We start from the raw sequence: 19,940 nt of genomic DNA, 5'->3' as shown, positions 1-19,940 counted from the left end.
AAGAAGAAAATCGCTGATCTAAATAAAAAGGTACAATCCATTATCTTTGAAAAAAACAAAATCCCTATAGTCCCAATCCTTACTTCTGATTAGTATGATTCACTCCCAGAATTCGGGAGAGTTCCTAGAAGTGGACACCGACACTAGAAGCAAGCCTCTTTCCTATTATTTCAAATATTCTTACAATTGAATAAAATGCCTAATATAGATATAGAAAATATCGCAACTATATCAACATCTATCAATTCTCCTATACAAAAATTTGATATACCCCAATTATTTGCAAAGATCTGAGAAAGGAGCCAAAATAAATAGGGAGGCAACAAGACAGCAACTCTACCATCTTTCTGTAATGTTAGAACTCAACAGCCTGAAATTTTATCCCCACTTATTCAAAGTATACTTGGTAGTTCAGACAGCAATGTCCCATCCAATGTTTATAATAATAATGGAAAAAATTATGGAAGTAAAGAAAAAAAAAACAATTCTTACAGTTGAGAGGCTGAAATCTCCTTTTTGGGTTCTTCACTATGCTCAGAATCTTCCCCAAAATCAAACCTATCCATCAACTTCTAAGTCAGCGGGGGGAGCGGGTGGGGGGGAGGGAGAAAAAGACAAATTAAAAGGGGCTTCACACAAAAATAAGTAACAAATGCTATTCTGAATGTCAATGTCATCCCATTACTTTACTTCTATCACATTAATACATAAATGTTTTATATAATTTTATGCTACATTATAATAAAGAATTTGAGTCAATCTTTAAAGTACTTTGACGTACACTGCCTTATATAACAAATCACAATACAGGATAAATACTAATGCTCTACAGAAGAGAAGATGGGATTAAAATAATTAAATGGCTTGCCAATAGTAACAAAGCTTGATTTAAAAAAACATCTAGGTCTGTAATCAGTGGATCTATTCCTAGTACATTTCTCTTCTTAGGATGGTCAACTGTCTTCCCAAGGATCAATTTAAAGGTTTTTATGTGGTTTAGCTTAACTGAGTCACCCAGGTGACCCCGTATGGTTTAGCTATTAAATTTTCAATTAAGCTAACAGATAAAAATGTCTAAGTAGTATAATAAATCGCTATTTATTTTCCTAAAAATATATAGTAGCAGAAACAAAAATAATACGTGTAACACTTCCAAGATATTTTATTTTATTATTTTTTTTTAAAGATTTTATTTATTTATTTGACAGAGAGAGATCACAAGCAGGCAGAGAGGCAGGCAGAGAGAGAGGAGGAAGCAGGCTCCCTGCTGAGCAGAGAGCCTGATGCGGGGCTCGATCCCAGGACTCTGAGATCACGACCTGAGCCGAAGGCAGCGGCTTACCCACTGAGCCACCCAGGCGCCACCACTTCCAAGATATTTTAATGTTCTCATAATTAATAAGAACATTGAGGCAATCCTACTACAAATTATACATGAAAGATTTTCAACTTTAAAACCACTATCCTTTATAGTTAGGCCTAATTTATAAAGCACAGTGGTTTTAAAGTTGAAAATATATATATTATACAGTAGAGTACATACTGTGATTGTTCTATAATAAAATACAATGTACAGAATTAGAATCCAAATGATTGCATATAGACTTTAATACTTCTTAGAGAACAAATCTGGTAACTTAATTTCTACCTTGTTGAAAGCCACTCCCTGTTCCAAGGGGTTCAGGGTGTTGGCTGCGGCAGCTGCAGCCGTGAGCTGTGCTGTGAGAGCCTGCAATTGCACAACAAGACCAGCGTCCAGGGCCTGCAGAATCGAAGGCTGAGGCTTCTGCTGCTGTAGCTGTAAAGTTTGTATTAACTGCTGAAGCTGAAGGAGAAGAAAGGAAAATTATTACAAACAGATACTGGGTTTTATCTGTAAGAATGCCAATCTTAAAAAAAAAAAGAATGTCAATCTTTTAGTCAAAAAGATTCACTGTTACACAGTCTTTGGAGATCAAGAGAAAACAGATACTAATTCAAAGTAAGATAGTTTTTTAAAAAACGGTGTGTGCCACCTTTAACAGTCCTTAAGAAGTCTGTCTTGCTTCTGGAAAGCCAGAGAACTTTAAGCCAAATAAAGTGGTCATACAATGACAGACAAAGAATTCATTACATACAGACTGATTTTTTTCACTAAGCTTTTCTTTTAAAGATTTTATTTATTTATTTAGAGTGCAGGCACAAGCTGGGAGTGGGCCAATGGGAGAGAGAATCCCAAGCAGAACACACGCTGAGCGTGGAACCCAAAGCAGGACTCCTGAAGGGGGTTCCACACAGGGCTTGAACCCATGACCCTGAGATCACGAGCTGAGCCAAAATCAAGGGCTGGAAGCTCAAATGACTGAGGCACCCAGGTGCCCCATCACTAAGCTTTCATTGCTTCTTCAATTAACTCCTTAATCTCTGTAGTAAAACAAAACAAAACAACAATAACAACAACAAAAAACAAGCACTGACAGCAATTGCTTTTGCTAGCTTTCAGATTTACCATCAGATAACACATTTCCTGAAAGCAGGAAAGGCAAATAAGAAATCTGGAGAATTCTGAAACTAAGGAAATTAAAAGTGAATAGTGCCAGTAAGAGTTGAAATCAAATCCCTGTTCCTTCTATTCATCCATCCTCTTAAAAACCAGAAACAACAGTAAGATCCTGAAGATATTCACAGTTAAGTAAACCCTATATACATCTAAGAAGTAACTAATACTTTCCTAATCAAGATCTCAATCTGACTTGAATCTGAAAATGATCAATTTACAATAGTAATAAGACATGTGTACTGTTTAGGTGAAGATTAACTTACAGTGGGAGAAGGTACAAAAGCCATCCCAGATGAAAGTAATTTCATGCCCATCTACAAGAGCTACATTAAGAAACAAACTAGAGTCATTTGGCTACCAAATAAACTGTAACTACAAACTACTAATATGATAGCAAAGAAAATAATACCAAAATATATGATAGCTTAGTTACTGCACTGAAGAAGCTCCAGAACAGACAGGATGGTGAGAGGGAGGAGGAAAAGTAGGAAAAAAGGGAGGGAGAGGAAGAAGGGGCAGAGGGGGAAAGAGAGAAGAGGGTTAATGCCATATTTTCTCCTTTACACATTTTAACTACTCCTTTTGACATGAGCATTTTTCCAGACAGCACTGTTACTGTTTCAGTCAGGTTCAAACCAGTGAGGGATCCCACTTTCCTTCTACTCTTGACTTAATAGTAGTCTATCAATTACTAGGTCTTCTTAACTCTCTTTGCACTACTTCTGGAAAAATCACTTCTCCTGCCAAAAGTATTTATTTTAATAAGTATCATTTAAAATGAGAACATTTGCTTTATGAATTATTTTCAAAATATCATTAATCACAAGATTAAAATTAATAAAATTAATAAAATTAATAAAAATAAAAATAAATTTAAATTTAAAATTAATAACTTTAGCTAATATCCAATTCAGTTTCCCAACTGACCCCCAAAATGGAGAAACTGGATCTAATCTGACAATAACTAAATTAGGTTTTACATGTTTAAAACTCTAGAATGGTCCCTTTTTTCTGAAGTGTGTCATTTTGAGAGGGTCTGCTACCCTACTATTTCTCACATACCTATTACTTCCCTTTTATCATTCTTACCAAAACGAAAATACTTCCTATTCCTAGGCTTCTTGCCTCTCCCACCCACTAAAGTACGGTTCAGATCGATGACTTCAATATGAAAAAGTTCCCCACTGCTTAGCATATGAACTCCTTGTTTTTCAGCCCATCATTTCCATCTTTTGAAACCAGGTCCACACTTAGGTCTACCATGTCAACTCTGTCTTCATTAACTTACATGCACAGGCCATCTAACCTTCCAAACATCTCAACTCTGAAAGAGCTTTGCATATCCAACACTTATGCCTCCACACACTCTATTCACTCATTCTACAAAAATGTACCAAATGTTTGTTACAACTTAAACTCTGGAGACACAGCAGTAAACAAAACAAATGAAAAAAATTCTCATCCTTGTAGAGCATCTATTCTGGTGGGAAGAGATAGAGAATAAATAAAAAAGTTGTATAATGTAACAGAAAGAAAGTAGGTGATACAAAAAAGGAGCATAGGGGAATGAAAGAATGTGCAGTTTTAAGTCACTTTTTGAAGGCTTTATTAAGGTGAAACTTAATCAAAAACTGGAAGTGGCTGAAACCTCATGAATATTTGGGAAAAGAGTTCAGGGGGGAAGAGGGGTCTTATTGCACAGATCACAATTAATTTGGTTTTTAAAGGACAGGTAAAGAAAGGAGATGCGAAGAATGGGCTATCCTCAAACCCTACCATGAGAGTTTCATTTTGTCTCACTTCAAATGGCACTTCCTCAAAAATACCTTCTCTTGGCAACCCTCTCTAATTCTGACCCCTTTTCCCAAACCCAGTCACTTTAAAAACTTATCCTGTTTTAAGTCATGTATCACCATCTAAACAAATTTTTATACTTTCTTATATTTTTTCTCCCCTAACATAGAAAGACATCTTTCCTAGGAGAGAGGACATCCCTGTCTTGTTACTGGAGTAACACCTAATAATGTTTACACAAATTATGTACTAAGTCAGTATTTTGGTATGAAACGAAGTTTTTATAAAACAGTGCACAAGGGCACCTGGGTGGCTCAGTGGGTTAAGCCTCTGCCTTCAGCTCAGGTCATTATCCCAGGGTCCTGGGGTCGAGCCCTGTGTCGGGCTCCCTGCTCTGCAGGGAGCCTTCTTCCCCCCCTCTCTCTGCCTGCCTACTTGTGATGTCTCTCTCTGTGAAATAAATAAAATCTTTTTTTAAAAAAAGTGCATAAAACAATGCCTTACTAAATGAAAAATCGAGTTACAAAGTAGTATCCATAGTGTGATCTCATTTTTACAGAAATAACATATCCTTAAGGTGGTACAGTATAAAAAAATACATTAAGAAAATAATGAGTTCTAAATCACTGTTGATTTAACAAAAAAAAACTGCTCACCTGTTGGCCTTGAGGACTTTGTAAGATCTGAGCTACTGCTGCAAGTGTATCTGTGTTTGTTATCTGAGACACCCACGGATCTGGCAGACCTTGGACCACATTGGCTGGAGTAACAGGCGTCACAGGAGTTCCTTTTAATAAGACATCATACCCACCCAAATAAATACGTAAGTAAATAAAAGTAAGACTTGGAAAGGTAGAGAGATTTGCTTTGACACTTTCATAAAATATATATAAATTCAGATGTTTTTATTTTATTGTCTGATTACAGAATTAGATAGATTGGGGGAAAAAAACAAAACACTAAAAGGATCTGTCCATACTTGTCCTCATTAACTAAACTACTACTTTAAAGTAGCCTACAATACTTAGAAATCTTTAAAAATCTTACTACAGAAGAAAATTCAAGGACATGAGGAAATGTTAAAAATATAATCAAAATATTAGAAAACAATATGTATAATATAAATCTTTTAAAATGGACATGCATGTGTACAAACACAAACACAACAAAAACTAAATATATACCAAATGTTAATTCCTGAACCATGGTAACAAATTCTAAAATGTCATTTAAATACACTTTAAAAAACAAGATTTTGAGATTATTACTAAAGCATTCTTGGCTCCATTAGATAATTTTTTTCAGGGTTCCTTATAAATATTAAGTTCCCCTACTATACTACAATTTGATTTACATGCAAGTTTATGGACAGCCTAAACCAGGAAAAAACATAAGTGACATACCATTTTCCTAAAGGTCACTATATTTATGCTTCTAGGATTTCAAATATTCAGCTTTTTGATTTTTAGAAAAGAATTATACACAAATATAAATTCTGTTTATTTTTCCTTCAAATTACATTTCCTTTCCATTACTTAATGCTAGATAAATTCTCCTACACTGTCAAATTGTTACTTTATAAATGAATAATCACCTGGGGGGGGGAGAATATTTAGAAAACAAATTCCTATCAAGGTAACATACCTGGGGTGTTGCTCATAGCAGCAGTAGTACTGGCCAAAACAGGTGTGACAACTGGGGGAGGAATCCCTGCTGCCATGTCCAAAAGAGGCTGAATAATCTCACTCTTAAACACATTATTCTTCTGCCATAAGTTTAATACTCTCACTATTTTACTCTAGAAGAAAAAAGAAAAATGACACTTTGATTTTTTGCTTGCAAAACAGCACAGTCATTTCACAGAGACTATTCAAACAGTGGATGGGAAGGATAGATTAAAATACTTCTACTGTAGTACTTCCTGCCCCTGAAATCATGTTTCTGTAATTCTGATTTGCTAATCTTAATACACTTGAAAGAAAAAATGTTCATTTTGATAAATACACAAGATAAATGAAAGCTACATTTCGTAGAAGAAAGGAACAGCAACTAGGTTTCAGCTTCTACGTGAGGTCTAATGAGATTGACGGAGAGGTTTGCCTGCAGAGTGTGTAAGTTGCTGAGGTGATCAGGATTTACCTCAGCACCAAAGCTATACTGTCAGGTGATTTTTAACTTTATGTTTTAAACAAATGACAAACTTTAAGACAAAATCCTTATCTAATATGACTTTCTGTAAAAGGATTTTATTTATTTATGAGAGAGAGAAAGCACAAGTAGGCAGAGTAGTAGGTAGAGGTAGAGGGAGAAAAGAGGCTCTCCACTGAGCAGAGAACCTGATGCAGGGCTCGATCTCAGGACCTGGGGATCAAAACTGAACTGAATGAAGGCAGCTGCTTCAGTTCAGCCGACTGAGCCACCCAGGCGGCCCCTAACATGACGTTTTAAAACTTTATTATTGCAATCAATCCTATGAGAAAAGTAAACAAAATTTCCAAATCAGTATCCCAAAATATGTAAATTTCTAATACCTTTGAGCATATATAAAGAACCCTTTTTTATTCTCTCTCAGGGTCCAAAGTCTGTTTACATGGTACAGAATATTTATTCATTCAGATCTAGAAGACTTACTAGTGTGGTTACCTGCACTACTAAAACTCTACCACAATAAAAGAATTTTAAAATGCCGAAACTCATTTTAGACCCAAAGGCACCTCCAGATTTAAAGTGAGGGCGTGGAAAACAATTTACCATGCTAATGGACATCAAAAGAAAGCTGAGGCTGGATTTTAAGCGAAAGCCTATAATAAGAGATGAGGAAGGACACTGTATCTAGTTTAAAGGTCTGTCCAAAAAAAAGCTCTAACAATTTAAATATCTATGCCCCTAACACAACAGCAGCCAATTATATAAACCAGTTAATAACAAAAATCAAAGAAACACATTAACAATAATACAATAATAGTAGGGGATTTTAACATCCCCCTCACTGAAATGGACAGATCATTTAAGAAAAGATCAACAAGGAAACAAAGGCATTAAATGATACATTAGACCAGATGGACATCAGAAATATATTCAGAATATTCCATCCCAAACCAACATAATACACATTCTTCTCTAGTGTACATGGAACATTCTCCAGAACAGATCACATCCTGGGTCACAAATCAGGTCTCAAATGGTACCAAAAGATTGAGATCATTCCCTGCATATTTTCAGACCAAAATGCTTTAAAACCAGAACTCAATCACAAGAGGAAAGTTGGAAAGAACTCAAATACATGGAGGCTAAAGAGCATCCTAGTAAAGAATGAATGGGTCAACCAGGAAATTAAAGAAGAATTTAAAATATTCATGGAAACAAATGAAAATGAGAACACAACTGTTCAAAATCTTTGGGATACAGCAAAGACGGTCCTGAGAGGAAAGTATATAGCAATACAAGCCTTTCTCAAGAAACAAGAAAGGTCTCAAATACATAACCTAACCCTACACCTAAAGGAACTGGAGAAAGAACAGCAAATAAAACCTAAACCCAGCAGAAGAAAAATAGTTAAGTATCAGAGCAGAAATCAATGAAATAGAAACAAAATGAATAGTAGAACAGATCAACGAAACTAGGAGCTGGTTCTCTGAAAGAATTAATAAGACTGATAAACCCCTGGCCAGACTTATCAAAAATAAAAGAGAAAGGACCTAAATTAATAGAATCATGAATGAAAGAGGAGAGATCACAACCAAAATCAAAGAAATACAAACAATTTTAAGAACATATTACAAGCAACTATACACCAGCAAATTTGACAATCTGAAAGGAATGGATGCATTCCTAGAGACATACAAACTACCAAAACTGAACCAGGAAGAAATAAAAAACATAAACAGACCCATAACCAGTAAGGAGATTGAAGAAGTCATTAAAAATATCCCAACAAACAAGACACCAGGGCCAGATGGGCTTACAAGAAGAATTTTTTTTTTTTTTTAAAGATTTTATTTATTTATTTGACAGGCAGAGATCACAAGTGGGCAGAGAGGCAGGCAGAGAGAGAGGAGGAAGCAGGCTCCCTGCTGAGCAGAGAGTCTGATGTGGGGCTCGATCCCAGGACCCTGGGATCATGACCTGAGCTGAAGGCAGAGGCTTTAACCCACTGAGCCACCCAGGCGCCCCACAAGAAGAATTTTTAAAGAAGAATTAATACCTATTCTCCTGAAACTGTTCCAAAAAAATTAAAATGGAAGGAAAACTTCCAAACTTATTTTATGAGGCCAGCATTACCTTGACCCCAAAACCAGACAAAGACCCCATCAAAAATTACAGAGCAATATCCCTGATGAACATGGATGCAAAAATTCTCACCAAAATGCTAGTCAAATGGATCCAACAGTACATTAAAAGGACTATTCACTACGGCCAAGTGGGATTTATTCCTGTTGAACAAACATCCGCAAATCAATCAATGTGATACAATACATTAATAAAAGAACAAAAACCATATGATACTCTCAACAGAAGCTGAAAAAGCATTTGACAAAGGACAGCATCCTTTCTTGACCAGAACTATTCAAAATATAGGGATAGAGGGTACATACCTCAATATCAACAAAGCCATCTATGAAAAATTCATAGCGAATATCATTCTCAATGGGGAAAAACTGAGAGCTTTTCCCCTAAGGTCAGGAAAATGGCAGGGATGTCCACTATCACCACTGCTATTCAACATAGTACTAGAAGTCCTAGCCTCAGCAATCAGACAGCAAAAAGAAATAAAAGGCATCTGAATTGGCAAGGAAGAAGCCAAACTCTCACTCTTTGCAGGTGATATGATACTTTGTGTGGAAAACCCAGAAGATCACTCCAAAACTGCTAAAACTCTTACAGAAATTCAGTAAAGTGTCAGGATATAAAATCAATGCACAGAAACCAGTTACATGTCTGTATACCAACGGCAAGACTGAAGACAGAAAAATTAAGGAGTCAGTCCCATTTAAAATTGCACCCCAAACCATAAGATACCTAGGGATAAACTTAACCAAAGAGACAAAGACTCTGTACTCAGAAAACTGTAAAGTACTCATGGAAGAAATTGAGGAAGACACAAAGAAATGGAAAAACGTTCCATGCTCATGGCTTGGAAGAAAAAATATTGTGAAAATGTCTATGTTACCCAGAGCAATCTATACATTTAATGCAATCCCTATCAAAATACCATCAACTTTTTTCAAAGAAATGGAACAAATAATCCTAAAATTTATATGGAACCAGAAAAGACCCCAAATAGCCAGAGGAATGTTGAAAGAGAAAGCCAAAGTTGGTGGCATCACAGTTCCAGACTTCAAGCTCTACTACAAAGTTACAATCACCAAGACAGTATGGTATTGGCAGAAAAACAGACACATAGATCAACGGATCAGAATAGAGCCCAGAAATTGACCCTCAACTCTATGGTCAACCAATCTTCGACAAAGCAGGAAATAAGTCCAATGGGAAAAAAAAAAAGTCTCTTCAACAAATGGTGTTGGGAAAACTGGACAACCACATGCAGAAGAGTGAAACCGGACCATTTCCTTACACCACATACAAATACAGACTCAAAATGATGCAAGACAGGAATCTATCAAAAACCTTGAGAAGAACACAGGCGGCAATCTCTTTGACCTCAGCCACAGCAACTTCTTCCTAGAAACGTCACCAAAGGCAAGGGAAGCAAGGGCAAAAATGAACTATTGGGACTTCATCAAGAGCAAAAGCTTTTGCACAGCAAAGCAAACTGTAAACAAAACCAACTGACAGATAACTGATAGAATGGGAAAAGGTATTTGCAAATGACATATCAAATATAGGGCCAATATTCAAAATCGATAAAGAACTTAACAAACTCAATACCCAAAAAACAAATAATCCAATCAAGAAACGAGCAGAAGACATGAACAGACATTTCTGCAAAGAACACATCCAGATGGCCAACAGACACATGAAAAAGTGCTCAACATCGCTCGACATCAGGGAAACACAAATCAAAACCAGAGTGAGATTCCACCTCACACCAGTCAGAAGGGCTAAAATTAACCCGTCAGAAAATGACAAGTGTTGGCAAGGATACAGAGAAAGGGAAACCCTCCTACATTGTTAGGTGGGATGCAAGCTGGTGCAGCCACTCTAGTAAACAGTATGGAGGTTCCTCAAAAACTTGAAAATAGAGCTACCCTATGACCCAGCAACTGCACTACTCGGTATTTACCCTATAGTGATCCAATGGGGCACATGCACCTGAATATTTATAACAGCAATGTTCACAATAGCCAAACTATGGAAAGAACCTAGATGTCCATCAACAGATGAATGGATAAAGAAAATATGGTGTGTATATGAGTATGTGTGTGTGCGTGTGTTGTGTACACACAACACACACACACACACGAATACTATGCAGCCATCAAAAACCCCAAATCTTGCCATTGCAATAATACGGATGAACTAGAGGGTATTATGCTAAGTGAAGTAAGTCAATCAGAGAAAGAGAATTATGATCTCTTGTATATGAGGAATTTGAGAGGCAGGATGGGGGTCAATGGGGAGAAGGGAAGAAAAAATGAAACAAGATGGGACCGGGGAGGGAGACAAATCATAAAACACTCTTAATCTCAAGAAACAAACTAAGGGTAGCCTAGGATGGCTGGATGATGGCCACTGGTGAGGGTATATGGTATGGTGAGTGCTGTGAATTGTCTAAGACCGATGATTCACAGATCTGTAACCCTGTAACAGTATATGTTAATTTTAAAAATATTTACTGTGTGACTATGAATTCCTTTAAAGAATGCCTAATATACAGAAGGGGTTCAATAAATGCATGTTGTAAAAAAAAAAAAAATGAAATAAAGGTTAGAATTCAAAAAATTAAAAAATGAAATAAAATGCAGTTATTTTCTGCTAACTGCTTAGCAAATCCATTTTTCATAGACACTAAATAGGTAAATATCAGTTCAAATAATCAAAACATGAAATTAGTTGTGCGTGAGAATAAATAAGCTTTCAGTCTAATTGCAAAAGCTTATTTATAGCCAGTTTCTTTATCACCAATTGCTTCAATAAATTAAAAAAATAACCAAATCAACTACATCTCTCCATTTTTTGTTTAAGATGCTAAGAATCTCAGAATGTGGATAGTATAATAACTAAATACGCAAATTCAGAATTACTAGGAGGAAAGAGTAACATAAAATCATAGTTAAGATAAACTAGTCTCATTAAGAGCAAAGGGTAATATACCGACTTAAAAAAAAAAAAAAAAGCCAGCATACCTTGTCATCCCCAGGGCAACGATATAAATTCTGGAAAGTGCTAATGATGTTATTACTAAATCTGGGTGCAAACACATCCTTTTCTTGACCAAACTGATGTCGAGATTGTCGTACAATGGAGTCAATAACATAAAGTCCAGGTACCTTGTATTCTGGTTTACACTGATGGAAAAAAGAATAGGAAGGGAAGGAATGAGAAGGCAGCATTTATTATAAATCCTATACAAATACAGAAACAATCATTATGTAGACGTAATGAGTGTTCAGACATTGACTATTCCACACCATCTGTCTCTGGAATGGCATTTTAATCTATTTTGGCTGTTCCATTCACCCAATTCAACTGCCAATCACCTACGTTCCAAAACAGTATTGCATAACTGGCTTGAGTGACAAAAGCCAAAAGGATAAATAAGGTACCATTATAACCCCCCCCCCAAAAATTGTTTGATGACTTTGAAAAGCCACACACAAGGAAAACAACAAATTCAGGAAAGAGCTCTAGAAAAAGCATTGCCAACATACTCATTAGAAATCATCTGAAAACCTTTTACAAAAAGTTTTCTGTACTAATGAGGAGCACTGTAACATTCTAAATACACAGAGCCCAAAGTTTCAAAAGTTTCCTCAAATACCAAATCTATAAGAAAGATAAGACACAACCATTATGATTCCAGGAATCTATCCTATTTTTTAGCTACTCCACTGATAAATGTTTCTCAATCTTCTTATCCACCACCCAAATTGAGGAAAATACCTCCTACTTTCTTGCCACAAGCTTTTCTTCTAGCCTATCTGGTTAGGGAAGCACAATGAAGAATCCTTTTAGTATCAAGGTTACTGCTCCTGGTTTGTCACCATATCCAGAAGTGTAAGAAAACCTGCTTTCCAAGTTTATGTTAATTAACATGGAATTATAGCTGCAAAAAGCAGCTTCAATTTTTGGGTGTAATTAGCTAAGTATCTTACCCAAAGTAATTTCCTAGAAATCACATATGGCACTGAAGCACAATTATATTCTTGAAAAATCCTTGGAAACCTGAGTACCAGTGAGAACAGGATCCTTAATCCACCCCTAACACACACATACATGTTTCTAATGGCACTTTTGGCTGAAACAATGAGTGATTTCATTCTGCAAAAAGACAAGATGATGTTCATCTACTATACTTCATCTGTTTCTTCAAATGCTTAAAAACCTTATCCTTAGATTCTTTCTTACATCAAGAAAATAAAAAGACCTTTAGCATCAATTCACAAGTATCTATTTTAACACTCTGACTGTTAAAAACCTGAAATATTTCGTAAGAGGGCAATAATGTTGGTGTTTGGATACTGAAGTTTTAAGTTTAACCTACCTAAAGGTTAAAAATACCTGCTCTGTTGTAAATTATGGTTTTTGAATGCCTGAAATAGTATTCCCTCATGTTCCTAAAACATCTAGCATATTCATCCTTCAGTTCATGTATCTGGCCAAGGCTATCTTCCTTTGACTACCACACATCCAAAGAAATATCAACCTAACTGAGCAAATAATTTATCTCAGTAAAGAAAACTTAAAATTTAATGAAAAGCAGGACATCAACTTTGTTAAAATTTATCTAGTCCCTAATGCCACAAATATAGATAAGTGATTAATATTTATTGATTGACCTGATTTACTGGCATCTTAATTTTGCTAAAGACAAAAAAAAATTGACATAAATTATTTCACATACATGATTACCTTGAGAGCGAGATTCAACAGAATTTTTAAGTTGTTTATAAGAGCTTTAAAAATTAATACTGAGGGGCGCCTGGGTGGCACAGTCAATTAAGTGTCCAACTCTTGATTTCAGCTCAGGTTGCGACCTAGGGTTCTCCTATTAAGCTCTGGGTGGGGCTCTGCACTCAGCAGGGTGTCTGCCTGAGATTCTCTTTCCCTTTCCCTCTGCTCCCCCCACCCCATGCTTTCTCGCTTTCAAATCTTTTAAAAAAATACTGAATGGTAAGTAATGAATGTACTAAATTTTTAAAAAATACATCTTTTTCACTGATTCATAACAAAAACGCAGTTTACAAACTCACAACACAGAAGAATCATGAGAGCACAAGATAATAAATGGACCTTTTGAGGCCTACTATGAAGATTCTGAAAGCTTCAAACATATATTAGCAGTTTAGTGATAAACTATAAGGCCTAAGGGAAAAAAAAATTTCTTCATCCACGGTATCTTCAGATATACCTATATTAAGATGTGTAGAACGATTTTCCCTCACTTGTAGAGTAGGCATTTTTGCCACATAGAATGGGGGGGAAAAATCGTAAGTATGACTTAATGTTTTAAAATAACTTAGTAATTGGTAAACTTAGCTGAGTCACCAACTATAAACCTAAGGAAAAATTAAGACCAAGAACCTGAAATGTTTCTTCAATTTCCTCTTCAAGTTCTATCAGTACTGAATATACAAGAATCCCTAAGACTCTCCACTGGTATAAGGAATTTTTACTCTTTAAATAATAATAATAAAGTCATGTCATATTAAGTTTTCAGTTATATCATCTTTAAACTACATCCTAGTAATTTTCAATTTCTTCTGCTGCAGAAATAATTTTGTAGAGAGAAAGTCAATAACACAGGGAGAATCCACTTTTAAACATATTATGTGACTTTCATTCTAAGGTTATTCAAGCTATTACATGAACACCATTAAAAGTCAAGAGTTTTTTGGCAAAAAAACCTCTCTAGGTGACCTGGACCACATACTTTGCAATATATAAACACACCTTATATAATGATTTTATTATTAGAATTTTTGCTGCCACTTTCTGCTCTAAAAGTTAACATTAGGGACACCTGGGTGCCTTGGTTGGTTGGGCATCCAACTCTTGATTTCAGCTCAGGTCATGATCTCAGGGTTGTGAGATCGAGGGGCTCGGCACTGGGCATGGAGCCTGCTTAAGATTCTCTTTCTCCCTCTCCTTCTGTCCCTACACCCCCGCTCACGCATTCTGGAGTGCTTGTTCTCGCTCCCTCTCTCTCTCAAAAAATAAAAAAGTTAACATTAAAGGAAGTAGAGCTCCAATGGTAAATACAGGAGCATGTGGCTACACTTGCAAAGCACTGAATGGTACAGACAAGAGCTTTTAAGTAAGGGCTACTCCCAGGACACGGTCATACCTAATACTATGTGAGTTCTCAAAGTGAATACTGGAGAAACATCCTCTCCTGTTTCTGGGAGGAGGTAGAGAAAAGGAAGAGACAGCCAGCAGCATTCTGTTCTTAACAAGGTGTATCTTAGGAGAAACTACTTAACCAAAGCCTGATCTGCAGGGGTTTAACCAGAGCCTCACTGACCTAGTGTAAAGAAATTACAGCCATCCTGTCCTGTCTAAGAAGGATTAAGAAAAACTGAGAAGCATGTGTTAAGGCCATGGCCCAGAGGTACAGGCTCTATAAAAAACCTAACATCATACTCAATGATGACAAACTGAAAGTTTTCCCGCTAAGTATGGGTGACAACCAGGAATGGATACCCCCCCACCACCACCACTGCTTTTCAACATCATACTGGAAGTCCTAGATAATGCAACAAGACAAGAAAAGGAAATAAAGGTATACAGATCAGGAAGGAAGGTTCAACAAGAACTAAACACATATAATACTCTTAATTGAGCCTGTGAGATCTTCACTGCTGACTCTGAACCTCTATCTATGTGTTACTTAAGGAAATAACATTTAACTACAGAACTCAGAGATACAAAATAAGTGGAAAGACTAAGTGGTATTTTTCTTTTAAGATGGCAAACATACTGTTTTTGTGTTGTTTTCAAGACTTCTGTTGATTCAAGTTTTCCTAAAGGTGTAAAGCTGAAAGGGATGATAGGGAATCACTAATTCCTTCCCTCTTTATACTTAGAGTCGTGGGCACCCAAGCAAGGAAGCAAGAGGTGGACAGGGCTTTGATACTTCACTGACATAAAGTATCATCATATAACTATAGGAGAAGGGAGATGACAAGGAAGAAAAAAAAGTATTATCCCAGTTCCTGATGAAACAAATCTAAACAAATCCAAATTTAAAGTACAGCTTAGTAAAATATTTCAGATTAACCTCAATGTGATAATACTGAAACTGAAGAAAAGTAGTAACAGTTTGTAACTAATAATAACCTAATATTTTTCGGTTTGAATAAAGGACATTTTGCTCTTTGACTACAGAAATTCATTCTATTTGATGAGTCCTTAAGAATCTAAAAAACATTCTGACAAAGAAGATATAAAGCTGGCTGGAATTTAACTCCTTAAGTAAAGGTGAAATGAGGGTAGTATTTTTTAAAAATAATCTTTAACTAAGACTTACTAGATTAGAAGAATTTAAGTCTACCAATATTAAGTGTGGGTAAAGATGGGAGCAACACAAACACACACTGAATGAGAGTGGGAGTATGATTAGTACAACCATTACATAATTTATTTGGAATTATCTAGCCAAGTTAAAGAAATACAAATCCCACTAGCCAGCAATTCCACTCCACAGAAATAGAAACCACACCAGGATAAATATGAAAGTGTATTCTCAGCAGTATACTGTTCATAACTCCAAAAACTGGAAAACATACACACACACACACACACACACACACACACAAATGCCTATCAACAGAACAGATAAGCAGAAGTTATTCACGTAATGGAATATATACCAATGAAAAGAAACAAATACTTTTATAATCAACAGGAATGAATCCTAAACATGTAATACTGAGTAAAAACAACTGTACACTAAAGAATATGTAACAAGGATTCCATTTATGCAAAACTGAAAAGCAGGTTGAACTGCTTTAAGAATGCAGACTTAAAGAGTAATACTATGTCAAACAAGAACACGACTAACATAAAACTCAGACTATGTATTACTTGAGGAGAGGTATGATCAAGAAGAGGTAGTTGGAGACTTCAGCCAAAGTTCCATGTCTTGCACTGAGTGGTGGTTATACAGGTAACTTAAAAAAATTAAGCTATGCATATTGTGTCTTCTGCACTTTTCTGTATATGTGTACAAACATTTCATATAAAAAGAAACATTTATATAAACTTCCTTGAGTTCTTAAACACAACAGACAAAACTTTCTCTTAATGCCTAACAATGATAAGCTCAAGATATATTTAAAATGTCAATTTAAGGTGTATGGGATGAAGAACTGATCAAAAATACCCCAGAGCAGGGGCGCCTGGGTGGCTCAGCGGGTTAAGCCGCTGCCTTCGGCTCAGGTCATGATCTCGGAGTCCTGGGATCAAGCCCCGCATCGGGCTCTCTGCTCAGCAGGGAGTCTGCTTCCTCCTCTCTCTCTGCCTGCCTCTCTGCCTGCTTGTGATCTCTGTCTGTCAAATAAATAAATAAAATCTTAAAAAAAAAAAATACCCCAGAGCAGAGCTTATTTTTAGTAAGAAGTACATAAGGCAAATGAGAATCTGAAAATTTACTGTTTTTAAACTATCTGTGGCCAACTGCCCAAATCTTTGCATACCCCACACCAGAGGCATGAAGCCAGAGTAACCTTTCAAGCAATTTTCCTGGCCTATGGGAAATCAGCTTCCACTATTAATTTGCCTTTTCATTTATTACTCTCATTCATTCTTCTATAAGTCTCTCATGCTAAACACAGACTCACAAATAACACAGTACCAAAGCGCTGCAATATCTCCCCACTTTTTGCACTATTTGTCTATGATGGATGAAGGAAAAGTACAGACAAGCTAATATATGGTGTTCTGGGACGAGAGGATACCAAAATTATAAGCTAACATCATTAAATAATCCTTCACATTTTTCTTAGATCTTTCAATTGACTACATGCAATGTACATAACAAACAGACTTTTTCATAAATGTGTTAAAACAGTATTTCCTACTACAAACAATACTCTAATTCAGGGGTTTTACAAATTAGGTTCCATAGAAACAAAGCATCTATGCAGGGATGTCAAGGGTTATGGGGCAGAAAACAACACAGGTGGAGTGGGCTTCTAGTTCCCTACCATCATCAGTACTGCAGCATTTTTACGAGTGTTTTATCTGCCTCCCTCCACCCCGCCCATAGTAAAGTTCCAATGAGACTAGGAAAGAGGGAAAAAAAGGTTTCCTCTGGTATTAAATAAAACCATATACAATCTGGAACTTCATCAACACTAAAATAAAATCTTTGTTCTGCAAAAGACCTTGGATCTTTTGTTGAAAGAATGAAAGGACAAGCTACCAACTAAGAAAAAAATATTTACAAACCATCTCTCTGACAAAGGGCTTACATCTAGAATATTATTCAGAACTCTGAAAACTTGACAGTAAAAAACCACCCAATTAGAAAATGAACAAAATATGAAGAGACATTTCACTGAAAATGCCAAAGCTGCATGTGAAAACATGTTCAGCATCATCAGCCATTAGGTAAATGCAAATTAAAGCACAATGAGACACTACTATACATTTATCAGAATAGCTAAAGTGGTAACACCAAATGATGGCAAAGAATGTGGAAACTGGATCAGTCATACACTGTTGGTGGGAATGTAAAATGGTACAACCATTTTAGGAAAGAGTGGCAGTTTCTTAAGAAACAACATGAACTTACTTTCCCAGAGAAATGGAAACTTATATTCACACAAAAATCCACAGACGAATGTTCCTGGCAGCTTTATTAAGAAAAGCCCCCCCAAATGGAAATTATTTAGATGGCTTTCAACGGGTGAATGGCTAGACAAACTGTGGTACATCCATACCAATGGAATGTCATTTAGAAATGAAGGAGCCATTAAATACATGCACAATTTGGATAGATCTAAATAAAATTATACTGAACAAAACAAGCCCATTTCAAAAGTCTATATTTACATAACATTCTTGAAATGGCAAATCAGAGAACAGACTAACGCCCCCCAGGAGTTGGGGGGGCGGCGGCGCGGGGATAGAGTAGAAGGTGACTCTATAAAAAGGAGAAGGAACATGATGGCTCCTTGGGGTGAACTATGTTATATTCTGACTACAGTGCTGGTTTTATGAATCAATACATGTGATTAAATTGCACAGAACTAAATATACATACACACAAATAAGTGCATGTAAAACTGGTAAAATCTGAGTTTGGTGGACTGTATGAATGTCCTGGTTTTAGTACTTATGCTATCAGGACATTACCACTGGGAGAACCTGGGTGAAGAGTATAGCTCTCTTTACCATAATCTAATGCAAGCATCATCTATTGATTAAATGACACATGAATCTGCAATTTTCACAAACTAGCTTAAAAATGCACTCACGCAACTCAATTTACCATGAACCAACCCACTGCTGAATTTCTGTTTTAAACTGGGTAGGGGTAAAGTATTCAAATTTCTGCCCAAGCACTGACTGGCAACGTCATTCCTCTTTGGTTCTAAGTCAGGCTTTAAGATCAAAAGTCTCATGCTCTACTGACTGAGCCAGCAAGGTATCCCTCTAAGGCAGACTTTAAGGTACAACAGTAAGCTGTTGGACTGTGACCAACTGTACAAGTGATGGAAGAGCTGTACAGATTGTTTACCTCATTCACTATGACATAACAGAAATGTGGATGAACCTCTTAACTATGAAAGATATCATTTCAAACCTCTTTCAGGCTGTGGAGAAACTAGGTGAAACTTAGAACTCAGTATATAATGACCGAAGACTGTGGAGGGCTAGATAAAACTGAAGCTCCATAAGACCATGAAAACGAGAATCTATACAAAGCTTCTCTAAACCTGTCTGAGAAGTATTTCTCTTAGGAGAAAAATCAAAATATTGTGCCAGAAATTACCCCTGAAGGTTATACATTCTAAATGGAGAATGGCATACCTGGGACTTCTAACTTTCAGACTGCACGGGTGAGGCATGAAGTTGTTCATACTATGTGAGGTTTAAGTTTGTCCTACTGTCTCTACTAAGAACTCTTTTTAAAATGTGGCCACTGGAGCACTTCATTTAATTACTATATTTGAACAGTTCCAAACTGTACATACTGTATGAGGCTTCTCCTCTCAACAGGTTTCTTATTTCTATGTGGAATGTTATACCTTGGAATGTCTTGTAAAGAGAGATGAAATTCCACCTTTTTTTTTGTTTAACTTCATCCCTTTGCCCCCGCAATACCGACTTGCTGCTCCAGACGGACTCTACAATTATCTCGCGATGGAGATGACTCTGCTCACCCAAGGTTTAAGATTCTGAAGTATCTTATTAAAAGTACCCCTGCTCTAAATAAAAATCAGTAAAAAAATATTTATTGGTAAATTTGTGTTTATCC

The 19,940-nt window shown here is 36.3% G+C and overlaps 1 protein-coding gene across 9 annotated transcripts in view; it reads right to left on the bottom strand.

Moving 5' to 3' along the window:
• Window positions 1-19,940, bottom strand: part of SCAF8 (SR-related CTD associated factor 8) — a 222,286-nt gene that overhangs the window by 163,899 nt on the left and 38,447 nt on the right. For 8 of the 9 annotated variants that reach the window (XR_009404528.1, XR_009404529.1, XR_009404531.1 and 5 more), the window contains 5 exons: window positions 11,641-11,802; window positions 5,978-6,131; window positions 4,990-5,120; window positions 1,649-1,825; window positions 493-572 (listed from right to left, as the gene is read on the bottom strand). Coding sequence is in view for 4 of the 9 variants with exons in the window: in XM_059401321.1 (XP_059257304.1) it covers window positions 493-572; window positions 1,649-1,825; window positions 4,990-5,120; window positions 5,978-6,131; window positions 11,641-11,802 (704 nt within the window). In the remaining 5 variants the exon portion in view is untranslated. The remainder of the gene's footprint in view (window positions 1-492; window positions 573-1,648; window positions 1,826-4,989; window positions 5,121-5,977; window positions 6,132-11,640; window positions 11,803-19,940) is intronic. The other variant, XM_059401320.1, reaches the window with a different exon arrangement.

The sequence above is a fragment of the Mustela nigripes genome, chromosome 5, assembly GCF_022355385.1.
Source record: "Mustela nigripes isolate SB6536 chromosome 5, MUSNIG.SB6536, whole genome shotgun sequence".
NCBI classification, from domain to species: domain Eukaryota; kingdom Metazoa; phylum Chordata; class Mammalia; order Carnivora; family Mustelidae; genus Mustela; species Mustela nigripes.
This window is presented reverse-complemented; position numbering and strand designations above follow the sequence as displayed.